We start from the raw sequence: 18,287 nt of genomic DNA on the forward strand, positions 1-18,287 counted from the left end.
TTTAACATTTATTTCTCCCTAGAAGTATCAGGACATGTTGAGGACTACTAAAGATAGTTCTCTAGCATTATAGACCTCAAAAACATGAATTCTAGAGTGATATAGTTGCAAAAAGTTGAAAAAAACCAAAAACAGGACCCGTTTTTTCACACAGTTTAGGTTGTGAAATGTTGTGCAAGGACAAGGTTAAAGATGGAATTCATATTCCAAAAAAATGTCAAGTTTTTTTCAGCTAATGAGACAACTTTCTAGACAAATAGCACCTCAAAATCCATTTTGAAACTCTTGACATAATTCAAGGAAAATGGTCACTTAACAGGACGTAAAAGTGTCCCATTACCAACCTAGTGTTAAGCATTGCCAAATAAAAAGGCCCTTATATACCCCATTCACTATCTAATGAGATATGAAAGTTTCTAATATGAGGGTATATATCCTTGAGCCTAGAGTAACCCAAGCTTGCATACATGGGCATACATGGGGATTGCCACACCCATTTTATGAGATAATGAAGGAACGTAGGTTTGAACAAAAACATCATGTAGAGTAGAAATAAGGTAACATAGGGAAAGTGGACATATGAATTGTAGTCTATTGGAAATGCATCTCGCTTCATGTATAGTATTAGTTCTCTCCCCACCAAGTCCCCTCCAAGGGTAACATCCTTTCTTGTCAGCTCTATTTCCTCCCCTTTCACATCCTTGATAAATTTTTTCCACTTCGGACCCCATAGGTCAAAATTGTTCATGAAAGGGCTTTGCAATCCTTAAAAGGGGGAACTAGTCCTCACCTTTACACAATGGCAAACAATATGTAAATCCTATGAAATCGAGAATGTTCCACTAATAAAGTGATACAAGTTAGATTGTGTTAATTCTCCATGTAGAACTAGTACTGTACATCTCAAGTTACTTTGGGACAAGCTTGTATATCCTAAAGGTCATGTAACCATAGAGATAGTGATGTGTTTTTCTTTGTTTGAAAGATCCATATGGTGTTGTTGAGAAAGAAGAATGCTCATTGGCATGGCTCGGTGAAGAAACTCCACCACCTCTCGCATGGATGGACGTTGTCGTGGGAATCCACAAGTACAGAGGAGGGCAAGTTTTAGGACATTGGCCACGCTCTCTTTGTCAATGTCGGTCACCTCTAGGCGACAATCCAACACTTTCCAAAAATCCTCTTTGAATCTAGCCAACACTTGTGCTACCCATTTCACAAGCTCTATAGTATCACATTCTAATTCCTTACCTCCAGGACTTCTTCCTGTCAATAGCTCTAATAGCACCACGCCATAGCTATACACGTCACTTTTTTCATCCACTTGCAATGTATAAGCATACTCTGCACAACCAAGTAAACATGTTTAATAGGAGTAACCTCTATCAAAATGTCAGTAATTTGACTTCCATATAAACTAATCCTTTTTGCACTTGCTCCATTTTTCTAGTCGCATATTAGATGAATTAGGTTTTTAGACCTTAACTGAATGAAATTCAAATCAATACTTTTACACACTATCCTTTCTCATTTACAAATCAAATTTTTTGATTTTTCAAAAAAATTAAATTTGACCAAACAGAAGAGGCTAGTGGTCTGAAAGGCTTGGCTTTGCCCTTTGGGTAGGCCAAATAGTACATATATGTTTTCCTCCATACCTTCAAATTCTTGAATCTACCTTTGAGAGGCCAATGCTCTAGTGCCTAAGAGGCTCCCCCATCACAAGAAGTTTTGGACAAATTCTCACAATAACTCTCACATTGTGACTTACTTCAACATCATGAGCTTCTGTGAGGGAGGCACTGCAATATACCTAGCTAGCTAGGTTCGATTGGGGCAGGGGACTGCCGGCCCGGTGGGGGGGAGGGCGGCGGTCCCCTGCCCCCAATCGTACCTAGCTAGGTATACGGTGCCTCTCGAGCAGAAGCTTATGATGTTATGCATTGTATGAAAAATACTGAAAAAGCCTCTGTTTTCCTACATGAGAAAATTTCTAAATCTTCTTGTGCATGCATGGGCCCTCTAAGGGCACCTTTGGGGGGCGGCTTCATTCACCCAAGCTCGATTCACCTTGATCCCCTCTTGCGTTTCAATGACCTTCAATTGAGAGACACACACACACACACACACACACACACACACACACACACACACAGAGAGAGAGAGAGAGAGAGAGAGAGAGAGAGAGAGAGAGAGAGAGAGAGAGAGAACCTGGGGCAATGTATCCAAAAGACCCAACAACACCAGTCATGGCGGCTCCTTTAGCAAGCAGAGATTTAGCCACCCCAAAATCTGCAAGCCTAGCTTCAAAGGAAGTATCCAAGAGAATGTTGTTCGCCTTGACGTCCCTGTGCAAGATGGGGGGAACACAATCATGATGCAAATAAGCAAGCCCCTCTGCAGCCCCCAAAGCTATCTTGAAGCGGGTAGCCCAAGAGCACAACTCACTCCTAAAAGACTTGTGTAGCACATCCCCCAAGCTTCCATTGCACATATACTCATACACTAGCAGCTTTGCCTCCTTGCACTCACATGCACACATCAGCTTCACTATGTTTTTGTGCTGAATCTTGCCCATTGTCTCCATCTCTGCCTTGAAACAAAAGCTCTCATGATCCCTAACTCTCTTCTCTGCACCCACTCCTCCATTCAACGCATTCGCACCCGCTACTGCAACCGCACCCGTATTTCCGCTCAGCTTTAATGGAATCATCAGCTTCTTCACTGCCACTACCTGCCTCCCTCCCTTCAAGCTCACCTTATACACCCTCCCACTCCCCCCTGACCCTATCACATCACTCTTCTCTAGCTTCTCATATATCTCTGCTTCATCAAACCCTAGCCTTTGGAATGGCACAACCACCCACTCGGCGCTTGACGCCTGCCCTATCTTTGCCAACCCCTTTTTCTTTCTGTACACCCTCACCATTAGCGCTACACATAGCACGGTCGCGCATACCGTGAGCACCACAATCGGCACCACCAGATTTATGTTTAAGTTCCCATCTTCTGAATCTTTTGCACTTGCCAGGGAGCATGACTCTGCTGAGATACAAAGCTTTGGATTGCCCTCAAAACTCCTTGCACTGAAGTCACTTGCAAGCGGCTCCGGCACCGTCCCAGATAAATCGTTGTATGAGACATCAAAAAACACGTAGGTAGACCTTGCTAAGATAGTGGGTATGCTCCCATTTAGGTGATTCTTGGAGAGATCTATGTAGTTGAGATCTGGTATGAGGCTTAGCTCTGCCGGTATTTCTCCAGAGAGCTGGTTTTGAGATAATTCAAGCGATGTAAGGGCACGACAACCTGCAATTGATGATGGTATCTCACCAGAGATTGCATTGACTGAAAGGTTTAACACCCCCAGACGCGTCAGACTGCCAATTTCCGGAGGTAACGGCCCGGAGAGCTTGTTCTGAGCTGCAGTCAGCTTGGACAGATTGAACCAGAATTTGCTTATTTCACTCGGAATCGAGCCCTCAATTAGATTTGAATCAAGGAAAATTGTCTGCAAGTTGCCATTCCCATCACCACCGCTGCTATCGCTGAGACTAATCTTGCCAGAGAGGTGGTTGTTTTGGAGATCAATTATCTGCACGCTCGGTAGCATCCAAAGTCCACTTGGAACACTGCCAAAGAGCTCGTTTTCAGCGACCATGAAGCGTAAAACGCTCTTGCACTTTCCATACTCTTCAGGGATTGAGCCTTTGATGCGGTTACCCTTGAGAGAGAGGTATGCCAGACTGTGTCCGTTGCAAAGATGCGGCGGGAAGGTGCCTGTGAAATTGTTATTGGTGACATCAAATTGGAAAAGATTAGAGTGGAGGCCCCATTCAGAGGAGAGGGAGCCAGAAAGGTGGTTATCAGAGACGGCGAAGGTGGAGATTGCGGGGAGGGAGGCGAGGCCATCTGGCAAGGGGCCGGTGAGGTTGTTAAAATCAAGGTTGAGTGTTTGCAGAGAGGAAAGAGAAGCAAAGGTGGAGGGGATAGTACCTGAGAGAGAATTCTTGTGGAATTGGAGGTTTTGGAGAGAAGAGCTGTTGAAGGGGGGAAGGTGGCCAATGAGGTGGTTTTTAAAGAGATATATTTCTCTGAGCTTGGGGAGGTTAGCCAGAGATGGAGGGATGATGCCAGAGAGATTGTTGGAGGGGAGGTTAATGAACCACAAATGCGACAAGTTCCCGAACCAGGCCGGGATTTCACCCACGAGGCCGCACCCGGGCATGTCCCACTCTTGCAAGCTAGACAGATTGGCAAATTCTTGGGGGATTTCTTGAGGGGTGTAGGAATTGTAAGACAGATCCAGGATTTCTAGCATGGAGAGGCGGCCGAGCGACTGCGGAATGCGGCCGGAGAGCAAATTGCCACGCAGGCGAAGCAAGCGGAGCTGCGAGAGGTTGCCGAGGTCGGCGGGGATGCTGCCATTGAAATTGTTGCCCTCCATGTTGAAATCCTGTAGCTGTCTGAGGGAGGAGGTGGAGATGGTGCCCGGCAGCTGGCCGTAAAACCCGTTCATGCTGAAGTCGAGGACGGTTATCTGTGTGCAGGACTGGAGGAGGAAACCGGGAAAGCTCTGAATGAACGTGTTGCTGCGGAGTCGGAGCTCCGCTAAATTTGGTAGATCGCACAGTGGGCTGGTGAGCAGGCCGCTGACGTTGAATTCAGTGAAATTGAGGCCAGTCACAGTGGCTGCACCCGCGTCTGAGCAAATCACACCATGCCACGTGCTGCACACTCCCGCCAAATTGGAGGCGCTCCACCCGCTCAGCCGCTCCGTCTGGGTGAGTGAACTCTTGAACGCCAGCAGCCGCTCAGCCTCCCAAGTGATGTTGGGCGTAGCGGCGCTGCTACATTCGGCAGCGCTGCTAAATATGGCGGCCAACAGGAAGAGAGCAGCTAGCCCTGCCATTTTGCCCTTATCACAATTTGCCGGCTCATTTCGAACTCTCGTGTTTTATTTGCCTCTGATTTTAAAGTCTTGCACCTTTCCGTGAAATCAAACAAGCACGTTTATGAATTGGCTTCTAGAGCACCAGAGAGTTCCTTGACTAGCAGCTGTCTGAGATAGCGAGATGCTAGCAACTACAGTTTAAAGGTTAGAGCAGATTCGCGCGGCTGCGGTTTAACCCCCACCACCCCTCAGCAATTTTGTCTTATGCTCGTAACTGCAGCGCGCATACAAAACGCTTTTGTTAAGCAAGGCGGGGGTAGAAGACGGTGTATGCTCACTTTGCCGATTTCGGCAGAGTTGAGAGTGAAAGGCAGTGTTTTCTGACGCAAGCAAGCGGGGGTAGAACCTTGCCTGTGCGAATGCGCCCTTATACCTGTAGGTACTCTCTCCTTTATCCTTTGGTATTGAAAGAAGCCACCTTCTTTCAATATGATTTCTCCACCCAAGGTGAATATTACGACATGGAAGTCCCAAAAGGGACTGTGTGTAGTCCACAGAAATATGTGGGATACCACTTTAGCTTCACCATCGGCACATAGGATATATAAACTATGGAAGCACAACGCATTACAAAAAATAATCTAAATTTTATGTGCACATGTGAACCGAGTTGCGATTCTTTGAATCATGTGAGCATCGCCAACCATGTTTCTTTACGTGAGATGTTAACAATGGCCGCACAAAGCATAGTCATCAGTTACTTTAGTAGTGGATACTTATGCCTCATGCATGATCACATGGGCACCAAATGTAACTATGAAAGTCTTGATACCCCCTCTCTCTCTCTAAAACCCACATAAACTAGGGATGAATCTTCAGTGAGACCGGCAAGAGTGGTTTTTGATGATGGGCTTTATGATTGCCTTACACAAGACTAATGTTATGACATTGAGTCCCAAAAGGGATCATGGTCAATATCTATAAGTGGGATACCACTTTACCTTCACCATTGGCGCATAGGTTCTATGAACGATGGAAGCACAATGTATTATAAACTACATTCTACATATGTGTACACATGTGAATAGAGCTGTGCTTCTTTGAATTATGTGAGCAGAGCCAACCATGTTTCTTTATGTGAGATTTATCTGATTACAAAAATCACCAGGCTGAGTATAGTTATTAGTTACTTTACTAATGCTTTTGTTTTTTTTTGGGCTTGATTGCAAGTTGTAGTTGTGTCTAGCACGGAGCAAGTCATAAACTTGGTTTTTTTTGGGATGGTTTGATGGTATATCTCATTTAAGGTTTCATCGTCAGGAAAATTTTGGATTCAATTTTGGTCCTTTTGGTGGTAGAGAGAGAATGCCATCCAACAATAGATTTTGACCTATCATAACGGTAGCTCCAATTTATTTCATTTCTATCTTGAATTTTTGCAATTTTAGAAATGATGTTTTAATTGCTTTAGAAAGCTTGGAATTGAAAATATATCGCAATTTGCATGAATTATCCTTTTGCACGAATAGAGATAGGTCGAATGTGACGTAAATCACATTGAATGTAGGTACACTTTTCTAAGTCAGAAAGTTTGTATACACCGAAGGGTGCAACTCTCTTCTCGGCATTTTCTTCGCTGTCTAAACTATAGTGCCTCTTTTCCTTGTCTTCTCTATGTTCCATCACAAACCCCGTAAAGGAAACAACAATGGAGAGCAGGCGACCTCATTGACCATCTACATCTATCAAGTCAGTGGAAATCTTCAACAACTTCGACCTGGACCATGGTCGATGGTTATCGACTAGAATAACCATTGGCAACTAGGTTCTTGTGTAGACAAGAAGAAGAAAGCGGGCGAGTAACCAATTCGTCAATATCTAGAAAGGACGTGTCAAAGGCTTTCGCATGTCTCAGACGAGGAAGACGGTAAAGAAAGTGCTCTACGACTTCTTCTACAACACGCCTCACTCTATCCATGGCTTCGGCATCCTCATTCATCTCCCACTTCCCACACATAATGGTCTAGAGTGGCCAATCTCGTCTCCGGAAACTTCTAAGTGTTTCAGACTCAAGCTCCATCCAAAAATTCAGAAGTACTTACGACCAAATGTTGCAAACAGGCATATTCAAGCTTCATCCAGAACTTCAGAAGTACTTACGACCAAACGTTGCAAACATGTATGTACGTGTCTCTATCTTCATGCCCTTACATGTGTTTATAGACTTCTTCCATGACAAAGAGGTAAGACAAAGACCATGTTCATCTGCAAGTCGAAAAGCTACCTTGCTTTTCTAGATGACGCTTGGGATATCCACAATTCTAAGGCATTTTGTGCAAGGTGGACAAACTGTCAATTATGTGCAAGTGTATGATAGCATCACAAAAATTCATAGTTTCCTTGTACTACATAAGGTGGCATCGAATAAATGATCACTTGGTAGCTATGGACTAGGACCTATGTGATGATGCTAGTAATCCCTTCAGGGCGATTGAAGTAATGTGTGAAAATGAGCTGGTGACAATTGTTAGCGCTAGAAGTAAATTAAAATGTCACCCTAAGACAGGTCCACGAGGATTTGCTTAATGAGATCGAACTCAACATGCCTGCAATTTTATTTTTCAAGTGCAACATGCAAAAGGTATATGTTGCATGTCCAGGAGTTATTGTGTCTATGTAACTTATGTTCTCATTGTGATCATGTTGACTAAACTCTTCTCCCACTTGGTATGCTGCAAGTATCTGAGAGAAAGGAAACTACGGTAGTATGTTCACAAATTGTAGAAGGTAGTCTAGATGTTGTGCATTGTATACCCTAATACAAAGACCAGTTTCACAGATCACTGTAATAAATCACTTCATCATAAACCCAAGACGGCATATGAATGCCGTTTTCTTAACAAGCTGTATGCATCACCTTTGTAAACATTATACAATGATCAATACATAGGAAAATTTGCCTCCAATTTTTCATTCAATGTGTACAAATGAGTACAATTTAGTGAGTGTTTTACTGATCTCCAATAGAAAGTGAGGAACGGGCATGAGGGATAGAGGGTGAGTCACGAGGGGATAATTGATGTGTGTGGGGGGGTGTTCGTTGGTGTGTTGGAGAGGTAGGGGCATCAAACATGGATGGAGGGTGATGAGGGGACGAGGTCCTTGGAGATGTATATGGGGAAATGGGGATGAGGATAGGCTGCTGTATTGCTAAAGGAGCTAGGGGGTATCTCATAGGTTGAGGCCGTGGAGTGGGCCTTGGTGCTGGCGACACAAATGCATTGGACACTCCTTCCGGGCATGTTGTTACAAGGTTGATCATGTTACCGACCAATGGGATCCTGAAAAAATCAACATGCACAACTCTATACTGTGCTAGTTTTCTAGCTTGCAAAATCATTCAACCCTATACATTAGTTTAAGAAGCTATTAATAAGCCATGGATAATGATGAACAAAGAGAAGGTGCTTACGCTTCTGCAATCCTCCCCATACATGCGCTCCAACAAGAGCTTTGTGTTCACTAACACCCTCCAGCCACAAGAATGACTGTCTTCTTGTTTGGAGACCTTGCAACTCAAAATGTCATCTCTTCCCTTATCTCCTCTTGGGTCATTGTCTCTAGAGCAGTTGGAAACTTTTGAGAAGATCTTAAAAAATAGGCATTAAATGTCATAACAATTTTGAGGTTGAGCATTGCCCTTTGTGCCTATGTAAGGACACTCCTCTACCAACTTGTCTAGAGGGGCCACCGCATACAAAAAAAAATGATAGTTGAGAGATGGTGCTAATTGCTATTAGATTGATTTTGAGAAATGTGACTTTAGGTTGGTTTTGACTTGGGCTTGAATATGTGGATGTGAGTTGTTTGGGAAAATCCTTAATGTAGTGATTATTAGCCTTAGGGAAATGACATCAAGGAGGCGACCCTTTTGGCAAAGGGAATTTGCTTTGGTAATGCCAATATTCTTCGCATCTAGCAGCGAAAAAATGGGTCGATTCTTGTTGCATGAAGGAGAATGATGACGTGTAGAAGCTTTGAGGGGCGAGGTGGTATCAGGGTCTAGTCCTGCTGCATGGAGGAGGAGGAGGATTAGAAATAGTCTGTGACACTCAAGAAAGGACTCTATTGACCTTCCCACATTTATGTGGAACCATGTAAGGAGTTTGCAAGGTAGCAATGCTTCCGCTCCACAGCGAAACCAACAAGGCTCTTGTGGGAGCTGAATTAACATCTGTGGTCAAGTGAGATGCATGCTTTCAACATACACAAAGAAGGTAGATTGTTTTGTTGCAATGGAATTAACAACTCTCTTATTCTTCTTCCTTTTCTTCTCCTCCTCTCTCTCTCTCTCTCTTCCCCCCCCCCCCCCCCCCCCCTTTCCCCCTTCTCACAAGTATTCAATTGTTGAATAGTTCTCATGTAGAACGTTAATGTGTCTTTAGATTGTTCCTACATCCTTAACATTTTGCTCTCTCTCTTTTTTTCTACCCCCCCTTCTCCTGGTTGCATCATTAGTTGGGCGTTATATATTTTGTCCTCTCTCTCTCTCTCTCTCTCTCTCTCTCTCTCTCTCTCACTCACACACACACACACACACACACACACACACACACATTTTTCAAAGGCACTCTTGCCTATCAGAATTCAAAGAAATTATAGATTTTTAAGCATGTCACATAGTTTAACTCTTTAAAAAAAAATTAAAAAAAATCCCATAACTAGTAGAAGGCCCGTTAACTGTGCAATCTCTCTCCCCATTCAAGGTGCCAATGTCAAGGTTTGTCTTTTTTTAAAAGCATTTTACCCAATTCAAGGATTTTGCACGAGTGAAAAATGTTATCTACCCTTTTGAAAACACACTATAATGCCAAGAAAAACATAATATCATGTAAATTTGAAGGGTACGGGTGTCCCTAGTGAGACGGAATCGCTATGACCTGGATGGTAAAAAAAATATATATATATATATATATATATATATATATATATATATATATTATATTATATATATATATCTCATGGTCAATGACATGGATAACAACCCCTTCATTTGCATGTATGCCCTCAAAGCGAGTGAAAGTGTAACATTTAATGGCCTAAAATCTTATGTGTAGCGGAATTTAGCATGAACATAGTGGGCATTTCATTAGAGTTGATTCCTAATGAGAATTACAAGAGTGCTTGGGTGGAGAGAGCAACAAAAAGCATAACACCTAGTTAGATAGCATCGACAATACTTTCAAAAGAGAGAGCAATTAAGCTATTGACAACAGTTGAGGACCGGATTTGCATGGAGCCGGTCCCCCCTCCAAAAGGCTTTGTATTATGGTTTCTCCCATCAAGAGAGACATTGTACAATACAATTCTTTGTGTTCCTTCAAGACTAGCTAGTGCAATGAAGATGGAAGCTTCATACACCAAGCAAAACACTTAATCAAACACAACTTGAATTATCCCCGTTCTCAGACCCAAGACCTCACACACCTTCGAAGATGGTGAGAGCTAGCAGGGTATGAGAGTAGATTGAGAGGAAAAAGAAGTATCTTACGAGAAAGAAGTACATCTCCTCACATAATCACTCATATTAGCATAGCTTAGCTTAGTAATTAGCTTGGTAGAGAAGATGAGCATGCATTGAAGCTTGGCTCTTGGTTGGATTTGCATCCACATGCCAAGAGAGTGTTGATGTAAGCTTCTATCTCACAAGCTTGGAGTAGGTGATGAGCTCTCCATTAAAGCTTGGGAGGAGATAGAGTATTTTCCCTTCACACATGGTCAAGTGTGAGAGTGTGTGTGTCAATGCCAAGTAAAAATCAGCCCCCCCCCTCTCTTGGGCGAGCCCTAGCTGCTAAATAAGTCTGGCCTTTGCCTCATTGGACCTCCCCAGGTCAAGCCAATAGGAATTAAGCAGCATAAGTGATAGCCTTTAGACATGTGTCCCCCTTTACCCTTTTGTGAGAGCTTTAGGTAATTAAATAATTAAACTAAACTCTCATTGGACCCCTTTGCCTCCTGGCCAATAGGAATCAGGCAAGCCATGGGGCTCCTGAATGCTCATTGGACCCCTGGGAGACTGCCCAATAGTCTTCTAGGAGACTTAATTCTCATTGGTTTCTTTTATTAAATGTTTTTAAATTAATTAAACTAGATTTACTCTAGCTTAATTCTCATTGGTCCACTTCAAGGGTCTTCCAATAGGAATTGGGCACACCTTGTGGGCATCTGGCCTAGGGAGCTGACATGTGTCCCTCATTCCCTTTGTGTAAAGGGAGCCTGTGTGTGTGTGTGTGTGGCTTTCTCTCTCATCCCCTAGCTTTGGGGCTCGCCCCCTCCCATGTAGGGATGTAGAAAGACTTTTTGGTCACACACTAAGCATCCAATTTTCCCTAGGGTTGACCTTTGGACACAACCTTTGAATTTTGGAACCTTAGCATTTTGGAAGTCTTAATGGGCTGAACCTTAGGGTCTTTTTGGCCCATTGTTTTACATGGCTCTTTTGCAGATGGCCCCCCCTTTGGATCCCTATTTTCCCTCCTTTGGATCCCTACTGTGGCCGGTCTGCTAACTTAACCAATATTCTAGCTTTTTCTCCCTTGGCACTTCCCCACATTAAATGATCAGTTTAATATGAGAAAATCATTTAGGAGAATTAGATATTGATTATTATGACATTACCTCTCTCTTGAAATCATAGTCGTCCTCGACTATGGTGTAGAGAAGATAAAGAGCTTGTCACTCTACTATGGAAGACTGATAGGACTAATGTGCAGACATGCTTGCGGCAGCCTCAGGCTCTCAAGCGCCAAATGGACTAGTCATCCATTATGGAATGATGTCGTAGGGTAACATAGGGATCCTCTACCCGCTAAGAAAAGGACTCATGCATATGCTTTATCTTCTCTACACCATAGTCGAGGACGACTATGATTTCAAGAGAGAGGTAATGTCATTATAATCAATATCTAATTCTCCTAAATGATTTTCTCATATTAAACTGATCATTTAATGTGGGGAAGTGCCAAGGGAGAAAAAGCTAGAATATTGGTTAAGTTAGCAGACCGGCCACAGTAGGGATCCAAAGGAGGGAAAATAGGGATCCAAAGGGGGGCCATCTGCAAAAGAGCCATGTAAAACAATGGGCCAAAAAGACCCTAAGGTTCAGCCCATTAAGACTTCCAAAATGCTAAGGTTCCAAAATTCAAAGGTTGTGTCCAAAGGTCAACCCTAGGGAAAATTGGATGCTTAGTGTGTGACCAAAAAGTCTTTCTACATCCCTACATGGGAGGGGGCGAGCCCCAAAGCTAGGGGATGAGAGAGAAAGCCACACACACACACACACAGGCTCCTTTACACAAAGAATGAGGGACACATGTCAGCTCCCTAGGCCAGATGCCCACAAGGTGTGCCCAATTCCTATTGGAAGACCCTTGAAGTGGACCAATGAGAATTAAGCTAGAGTAAATCTAGTTTAATTTAATTAAAAACATTAATAAAAGAAAACCAATGAGAATTAAGTCTCCTAGAAGACTATTTGGGCAGTCTCCCAAGGGGTCCAATGAGCATTCAGGAGCCCCATGGCTTGCCTGATTCCTATTGGCCAGGAGGCAAAGGGGTCCAATGAGAGTTTAGTTTAATTATTTAATTACCTAAAGCTCTCACAAAAGGGTAAAGGGGGACACATGTCTAAAGGCTATCACTTATCTGCTTAATTCCTATTGGCTTGACCTGGGGAGGTCCAATGAGGCAAAGGCCAGACTTATTTAGCAGCTAGGGCTCGCCCAAGAGAGGGGGGGGGCTGATTTTTACTTGGCATTGACACACACACTCTCACACTTGACCATGTGTGTGAAGGGAAAATACTCTATCTCCTCCCAAGCTTTAATGGAGCTCATCACCTACTCCAAGCTTGTGAGATAGAAGCCTACATCAACACTCTCTTGGCATGTGGATGCAAATCCAACCAAGAGCCAAGCTTCAATGCATGCTCATCTTCTCTACCAAGCTAATTACTAAGCTAAGCTATGCTAATATGAGTGATTATGTGAGGAGATGTACTTCTTCTCGTAAGATACTTCTTTGTCCTCTCAATCTACTCTCATACCCTGCTAGCTCGTCACCATCTTCGAAGGTGTGTGAGGTTGGGTCCTGAGAACGGGGATAATTCAAGTTGTGTTTGATTAAGTGCTTTGCTTGGTGTATGATGCTTCCATCTTCATTGCACTAGCTAGTCTTGAAGGAACACAAAGAATTGTATTGTACAATGTCTCTCTTGATGGGAGAAACCATAATACAAAGCCTTTTGGAGGGGGGGACCGGCTCCATGCAAATCCGGTCCTCAACTGTTGTCAATAGCTTAATTGCTCTCTCTTTTGAAGTAATTGTCGATGCTATCTAACTAGGGTGTTATGCTTTTTGTTGCTCTCTCCACCCAAGCCTCTCTTGTAATTCTCATTAGGAATCAACTCTAATGAAATGCCCACTATGTTCATGCTAAATTCGCTACACATAAGATTTTTAGGCCATTAAATGTTACATTGGTATCTTACTGTAGGAGTTCTTTTTCGTATATGCCTAGAGCTTGCTCAACAGGGTCGAGCCTTCGACTCTCATAGCCTATGGCGTGCCCTTCTTGGAGCAGAACAGCCCCAAGGCAATCACCACAAGCATCACATTGGACCTCAAATGGTTTTGAGAGATCGGTAGTGTAAGCACAGGTTGGGAGAGATAAGCTTTTCTTTAAGCTTTTCGAAAGCATTGTTCTCCTTAGCAGACCAGTATACCTAACATTTTTTCTTTGTTAGGTCATGTAATGGTCCGCCAATTTGTGAGAACTTTTCTATGAAGCGTCTATAGTATGCACACATACCTATAAAGCTTCTTAGTTCATGAAGATTCCTTGGTTTTAGGCCATCCTTTTATTACCTCTAACTTGGATGGATCCATTTGGATTCCATCTTGAGAGATAATGTGACCTAAAATTGAATCTCTTGCAAGAAAAATTCACTTTTCTTTTGATTACATAAAGTTTATTCTCTCTTAAAACTTGAAATGGTACCTGGAGGTGTTGCTTGTGTTCCTCCAATGATTAGAGTAGGATGATATATCATCAACGAACACTCCAGTGAAGGTTCGATGGAGACCTGAACAGTTCTCCATCAAGCGGTTAATGTGGCTGGTGCATTAGTCAAGCCAAAAGGCATGCAATGTATTCGTAAAGACCAAAAATGTAGTACGAAATGCGGTCTTTACAATGTCTTGATCAATCCTATCCATTAGTTGATGATTAGCCACTTTTCAGGTCAATCCTACTGAAGTAGGTCGATCCTTGTAGCTTATCAAATAGGTCTTCTACCCGTGGAACGGGAAACCTATTCTTGATAGTGATCCTATTTAGTGCTCTATAGTCGACACACATACGATATGTGCCGTCTTTCTTTTGCACTAATAGCACAGGTGAGCAAAATGGAGATGAGCTAGGCCTAACCATGCCCTTCTCAATTAACTCATGCACTTGCCGCATAATCTCCTCTTGTTGAGCTTGAGAAACTCTATAAGGAGGTTTGTTAGGCGGTGAACTTCCTGGAAGAAGTTCAATTGCATGGTCGTCATTACCTCGTTTAGGAGGTAGCTCACAAGGGATGTCGTCAATAAAGACATCTTGAAACCCCTTGAGAAAATTGGATAACTCTAATTCCTTTTGGTTGCTTTTATTTTCTTTTGCTAAAGCATTAGGTTCATTTTGAGAATCTTTAACAAAAATCATGTACACGGAAATAGAGCTCTTTATTGACTTGTTGAAAGCTGGTGTATGTACAATGGGGATGGTGTTACCCATCTCCCTAGCATCTATATACATGTCCTTTTCCTTGAACTTAAAGGAGATTCTCCTTTCAGGAAATTTAACATGGGCAGCCAGACGGTCAAACCATGGTGCCCCTAGGATTACATCCTCATGCTTGAGAGGAGAGATAAAGAAGTCCTCTTTGTCCACATAGCCTTGGACATGAAGCCTCAATTTCCCGATTAAGGGAGTGACTGAAGCTTCTTGCCCCTTGAAGGCACTGTCTGCGGGTAGGATATCTCCCATCTCGTAGGATTGTATGCCTAGCTTGGTGGCTAACTCCATAGATATGAAATTGTGAGTAGAACCAGGGTCAAAGAGAATAAAAGCATCATGTTCTCTTACCTTTCCCCAAGCATGGCATAGAGGAGATCCTTTGTGGTGAGTTTGGTGAATCTCCTCCTCTTGGATTTCAACCAAAGAAACTCTAGGAGGATCTTGGCGGTTGTTCTTTTGGGGACAAGCGCGGTACGCATGCCCTTGTTCGCCGCACTTGAAACACCGGTTATCTTTACGATAATGCTCAAGCTCTTCAGGAGAGAGTTTATTCTTTCCTTTGTAAACTCCCTTCTCTTTAGCTTTGTTGGAATTGCCCTTAGGAGACTTTTGGACATTGTCCTTCCCCTTAGGCTCATTGGAACCCTTGTTTTCCGGGGGCTTATTATTTCTTTTACCCCCCGTTTGGAAATTGATTCGCGAGGCCACCATAGTATGGTGTATTACCGCCGATATGGTACGTGGTCTTTGGGAGTTGACATACTCCGCCATTTCTTCGGTTAAGCCCGCACAAAATTGTTGCTTTTGCTCTCCAAAATCCAACTTTTTGAAGACAGTGGCTTTGAGTTGTAGGTCCCAAAACTTGTCTACATATTTGTGGATGGATTCATTGGGAGAGAGCTTTAAGCTTCGCCATTCGGTGAGTACTTTGTCTTTGGCATCGGTGGCCAAAAACTGCTTCATAATGGAAGCTCTTAAAGCCTTCCATGTTCGTGGAGCTTCACCGTTGGCTCGTAGGCTAGACCACCATTGTCTGGCGGACTTTTGAAAGTGCATAGCTACATGGCGTAGCTTAGAGGACTCCGTGAAGCCCTCATCTCCAAACGCCGCATCGAATTGCTGGATAAAGGCCAAAACTTTGTCTGTAGCACCGAAGGTGCCATCATAGGTAAGGAAAGAGATGCTCTTCCCTCCCTCTTTGAATTTCTTCAGCTTGGACGACCTCTTCCATGCGGCATAGGATTTCCTATGGCCTCTTCTTTTTGATGGTTCAAAAGTTGCACCATCACTTTCTTCAGAAGATGAAGAATTTGAAGAAGGTGGAGAAGAGGGTGACCTCTTTCTCGCCTTTTTCTTGTCTTGATCTTTGTCGTCTTCACCATAGCTTTCATAAGAGGAAGAGGATGAAGAAGATGGAGAAGAGGGTGTCCTCTTTCTCGCCTTTTTCTTCTCTTGCTTTCTATCATCCCTCTTTGAATTATGGCGTGGAGAGGAATGTGATGGTCTTCTCCGCTTTGGTGGTGATGGAGAGCGTTTAGCCCGCCGTCTTCGTGGAGCCATCTCCGCCGAGGTGGCGGGAGACTCGCTTCTTTCTCGTTCCTTCGGTGGAGGCTCTTGAATTCTCCTTTGGGAAGTAGATGCATCATCCAGAAGTAAGTTCTTGAGCCCTTCATATGGATTCTCTTCTTCTTCCCGAATCGGAGAGAGACCTCTTTTGGTAGTCTCACAAGGAGGCTTCCTAGGTGTTCTCTCGTCATGGTGATGAGCTTGGAGAATCCCGTGAGCACGGAGCTGCCGTTGCACTTCACTTTGGAGAGATGGATTGCCCATGGCTTGTTGAAGCCTAGAAATAAGATAGTTAACAAGCATTGAAGCATCATTAGTAGCTTGCTCGAAAGCAAAATCAAAGTTATCAACATTAATTTCACTCTCTTTACTATTGTCAGCCATTCTAACAACTTTTAGGTGTAAACTTTTTAGGTGTACTTTGGCACTTCAAGCCCTAGTTGCTACTCCTCTTTACCCCTTTAGAAAAAGCACTCAAGCTACTGTACCCGCGGCTCGAATACCATTAATTGCAAGGAATAGAAGAGAGGGTCTTTCGACACCAAAACAGCACCGGCTCCTGTCAAGCTTCTAATAGCTCAATAGTGGTTAAGCCGTAGGCAAGCCCCGTAGGACTCCACTATTAAGACCATAGCTCTCGACGGTGATGCCCCGTTAACTGCACAAAGGCAGGCGCACTGAAAGGCTGAAAAATCCCTATTCTACTTACTCACAGGCAATTAATAATACCAACCATTTGTAGCTAGCTTGAGGACCTCCCTTCTTGAGCAAGAAAAGAGAAACCTTGAGCTCTGATACCAATGTAACATTTAATGGCCTAAAATCTTATGTGTAGCGGAATTTAGCATGAACATAGTGGGCATTTCATTAGAGTTGATTCCTAATGAGAATTACAAGAGTGCTTGGGTGGAGAGAGCAACAAAAAGCATAACACCTAGTTAGATAGCATCGACAATACTTTCAAAAGAGAGAGCAATTAAGCTATTGACAACAGTTGAGGACCGGATTTGCATGGAGCCGGTCCCCCCTCCAAAAGGCTTTGTATTATGGTTTCTCCCATCAAGAGAGACATTGTACAATACAATTCTTTGTGTTCCTTCAAGACTAGCTAGTGCAATGAAGATGGAAGCTTCATACACCAAGCAAAACACTTAATCAAACACAACTTGAATTATCCCCGTTCTCAGACCCAAGACCTCACACACCTTCGAAGATGGTGAGAGCTAGCAGGGTATGAGAGTAGATTGAGAGGAAAAAGAAGTATCTTACGAGAAAGAAGTACATCTCCTCACATAATCACTCATATTAGCATAGCTTAGCTTAGTAATTAGCTTGGTAGAGAAGATGAGCATGCATTGAAGCTTGGCTCTTGGTTGGATTTGCATCCACATGCCAAGAGAGTGTTGATGTAGGCTTCTATCTCACAAGCTTGGAGTAGGTGATGAGCTCTCCATTAAAGCTTGGGAGGAGATAGAGTATTTTCCCTTCACACATGGTCAAGTGTGAGAGTGTGTGTGTCAATGCCAAGTAAAAATCAGCCCCCCCCCCTCTCTTGGGCGAGCCCTAGCTGCTAAATAAGTCTGGCCTTTGCCTCATTGGACCTCCCCAGGTCAAGCCAATAGGAATTAAGCAGCATAAGTGATAGCCTTTAGACATGTGTCCCCCTTTCCCCTTTTGTGAGAGCTTTAGGTAATTAAATAATTAAACTAAACTCTCATTGGACCCCTTTGCCTCCTGGCCAATAGGAATCAGGCAAGCCATGGGGCTCCTGAATGCTCATTGGACCCCTTGGGAGACTGCCCAATAGTCTTCTAGGAGACTTAATTCTCATTGGTTTCTTTTATTAAATGTTTTTAAATTAATTAAACTAGATTTACTCTAGCTTAATTCTCATTGGTCCACTTCAAGGGTCTTCCAATAGGAATTGGGCACACCTTGTGGGCATCTGGCCTAGGGAGCTGACATGTGTCCCTCATTCCCTTTGTG

The 18,287-nt window shown here is 43.4% G+C and overlaps 1 protein-coding gene across 2 annotated transcripts; it reads right to left on the reverse strand.

The window, feature by feature from the left end:
* Positions 1-402: 402 nt before the first annotated feature.
* On the reverse strand, positions 403-5,154 carry LOC147452752 (uncharacterized). Of its 2 annotated transcripts, XM_086518348.1 has the most exons (3): positions 3,997-5,154; positions 2,212-3,912; positions 403-1,344 (listed from the first exon to the last, which is right to left on the reverse strand). In XM_086518348.1, exons 1-3 carry the CDS (start codon positions 4,910-4,912, stop codon positions 941-943), a joined length of 3,021 nt encoding a protein of 1,006 aa, XP_086374474.1. In that variant the 5' UTR covers positions 4,913-5,154; the 3' UTR covers positions 403-940. The 2 variants fall into 2 exon arrangements, with proteins under 2 accessions (XP_086374474.1, XP_086374473.1); XM_086518347.1 differs by having other exon boundaries at positions 2,212-5,151.
* Positions 5,155-18,287: the final 13,133 nt, after the last annotated feature.

Source organism: Adiantum capillus-veneris, chromosome 8 (assembly GCF_014529385.1).
Source record: "Adiantum capillus-veneris isolate H3 chromosome 8, ASM1452938v2, whole genome shotgun sequence".
NCBI lineage: Eukaryota > Viridiplantae > Streptophyta > Polypodiopsida > Polypodiales > Pteridaceae > Adiantum > Adiantum capillus-veneris.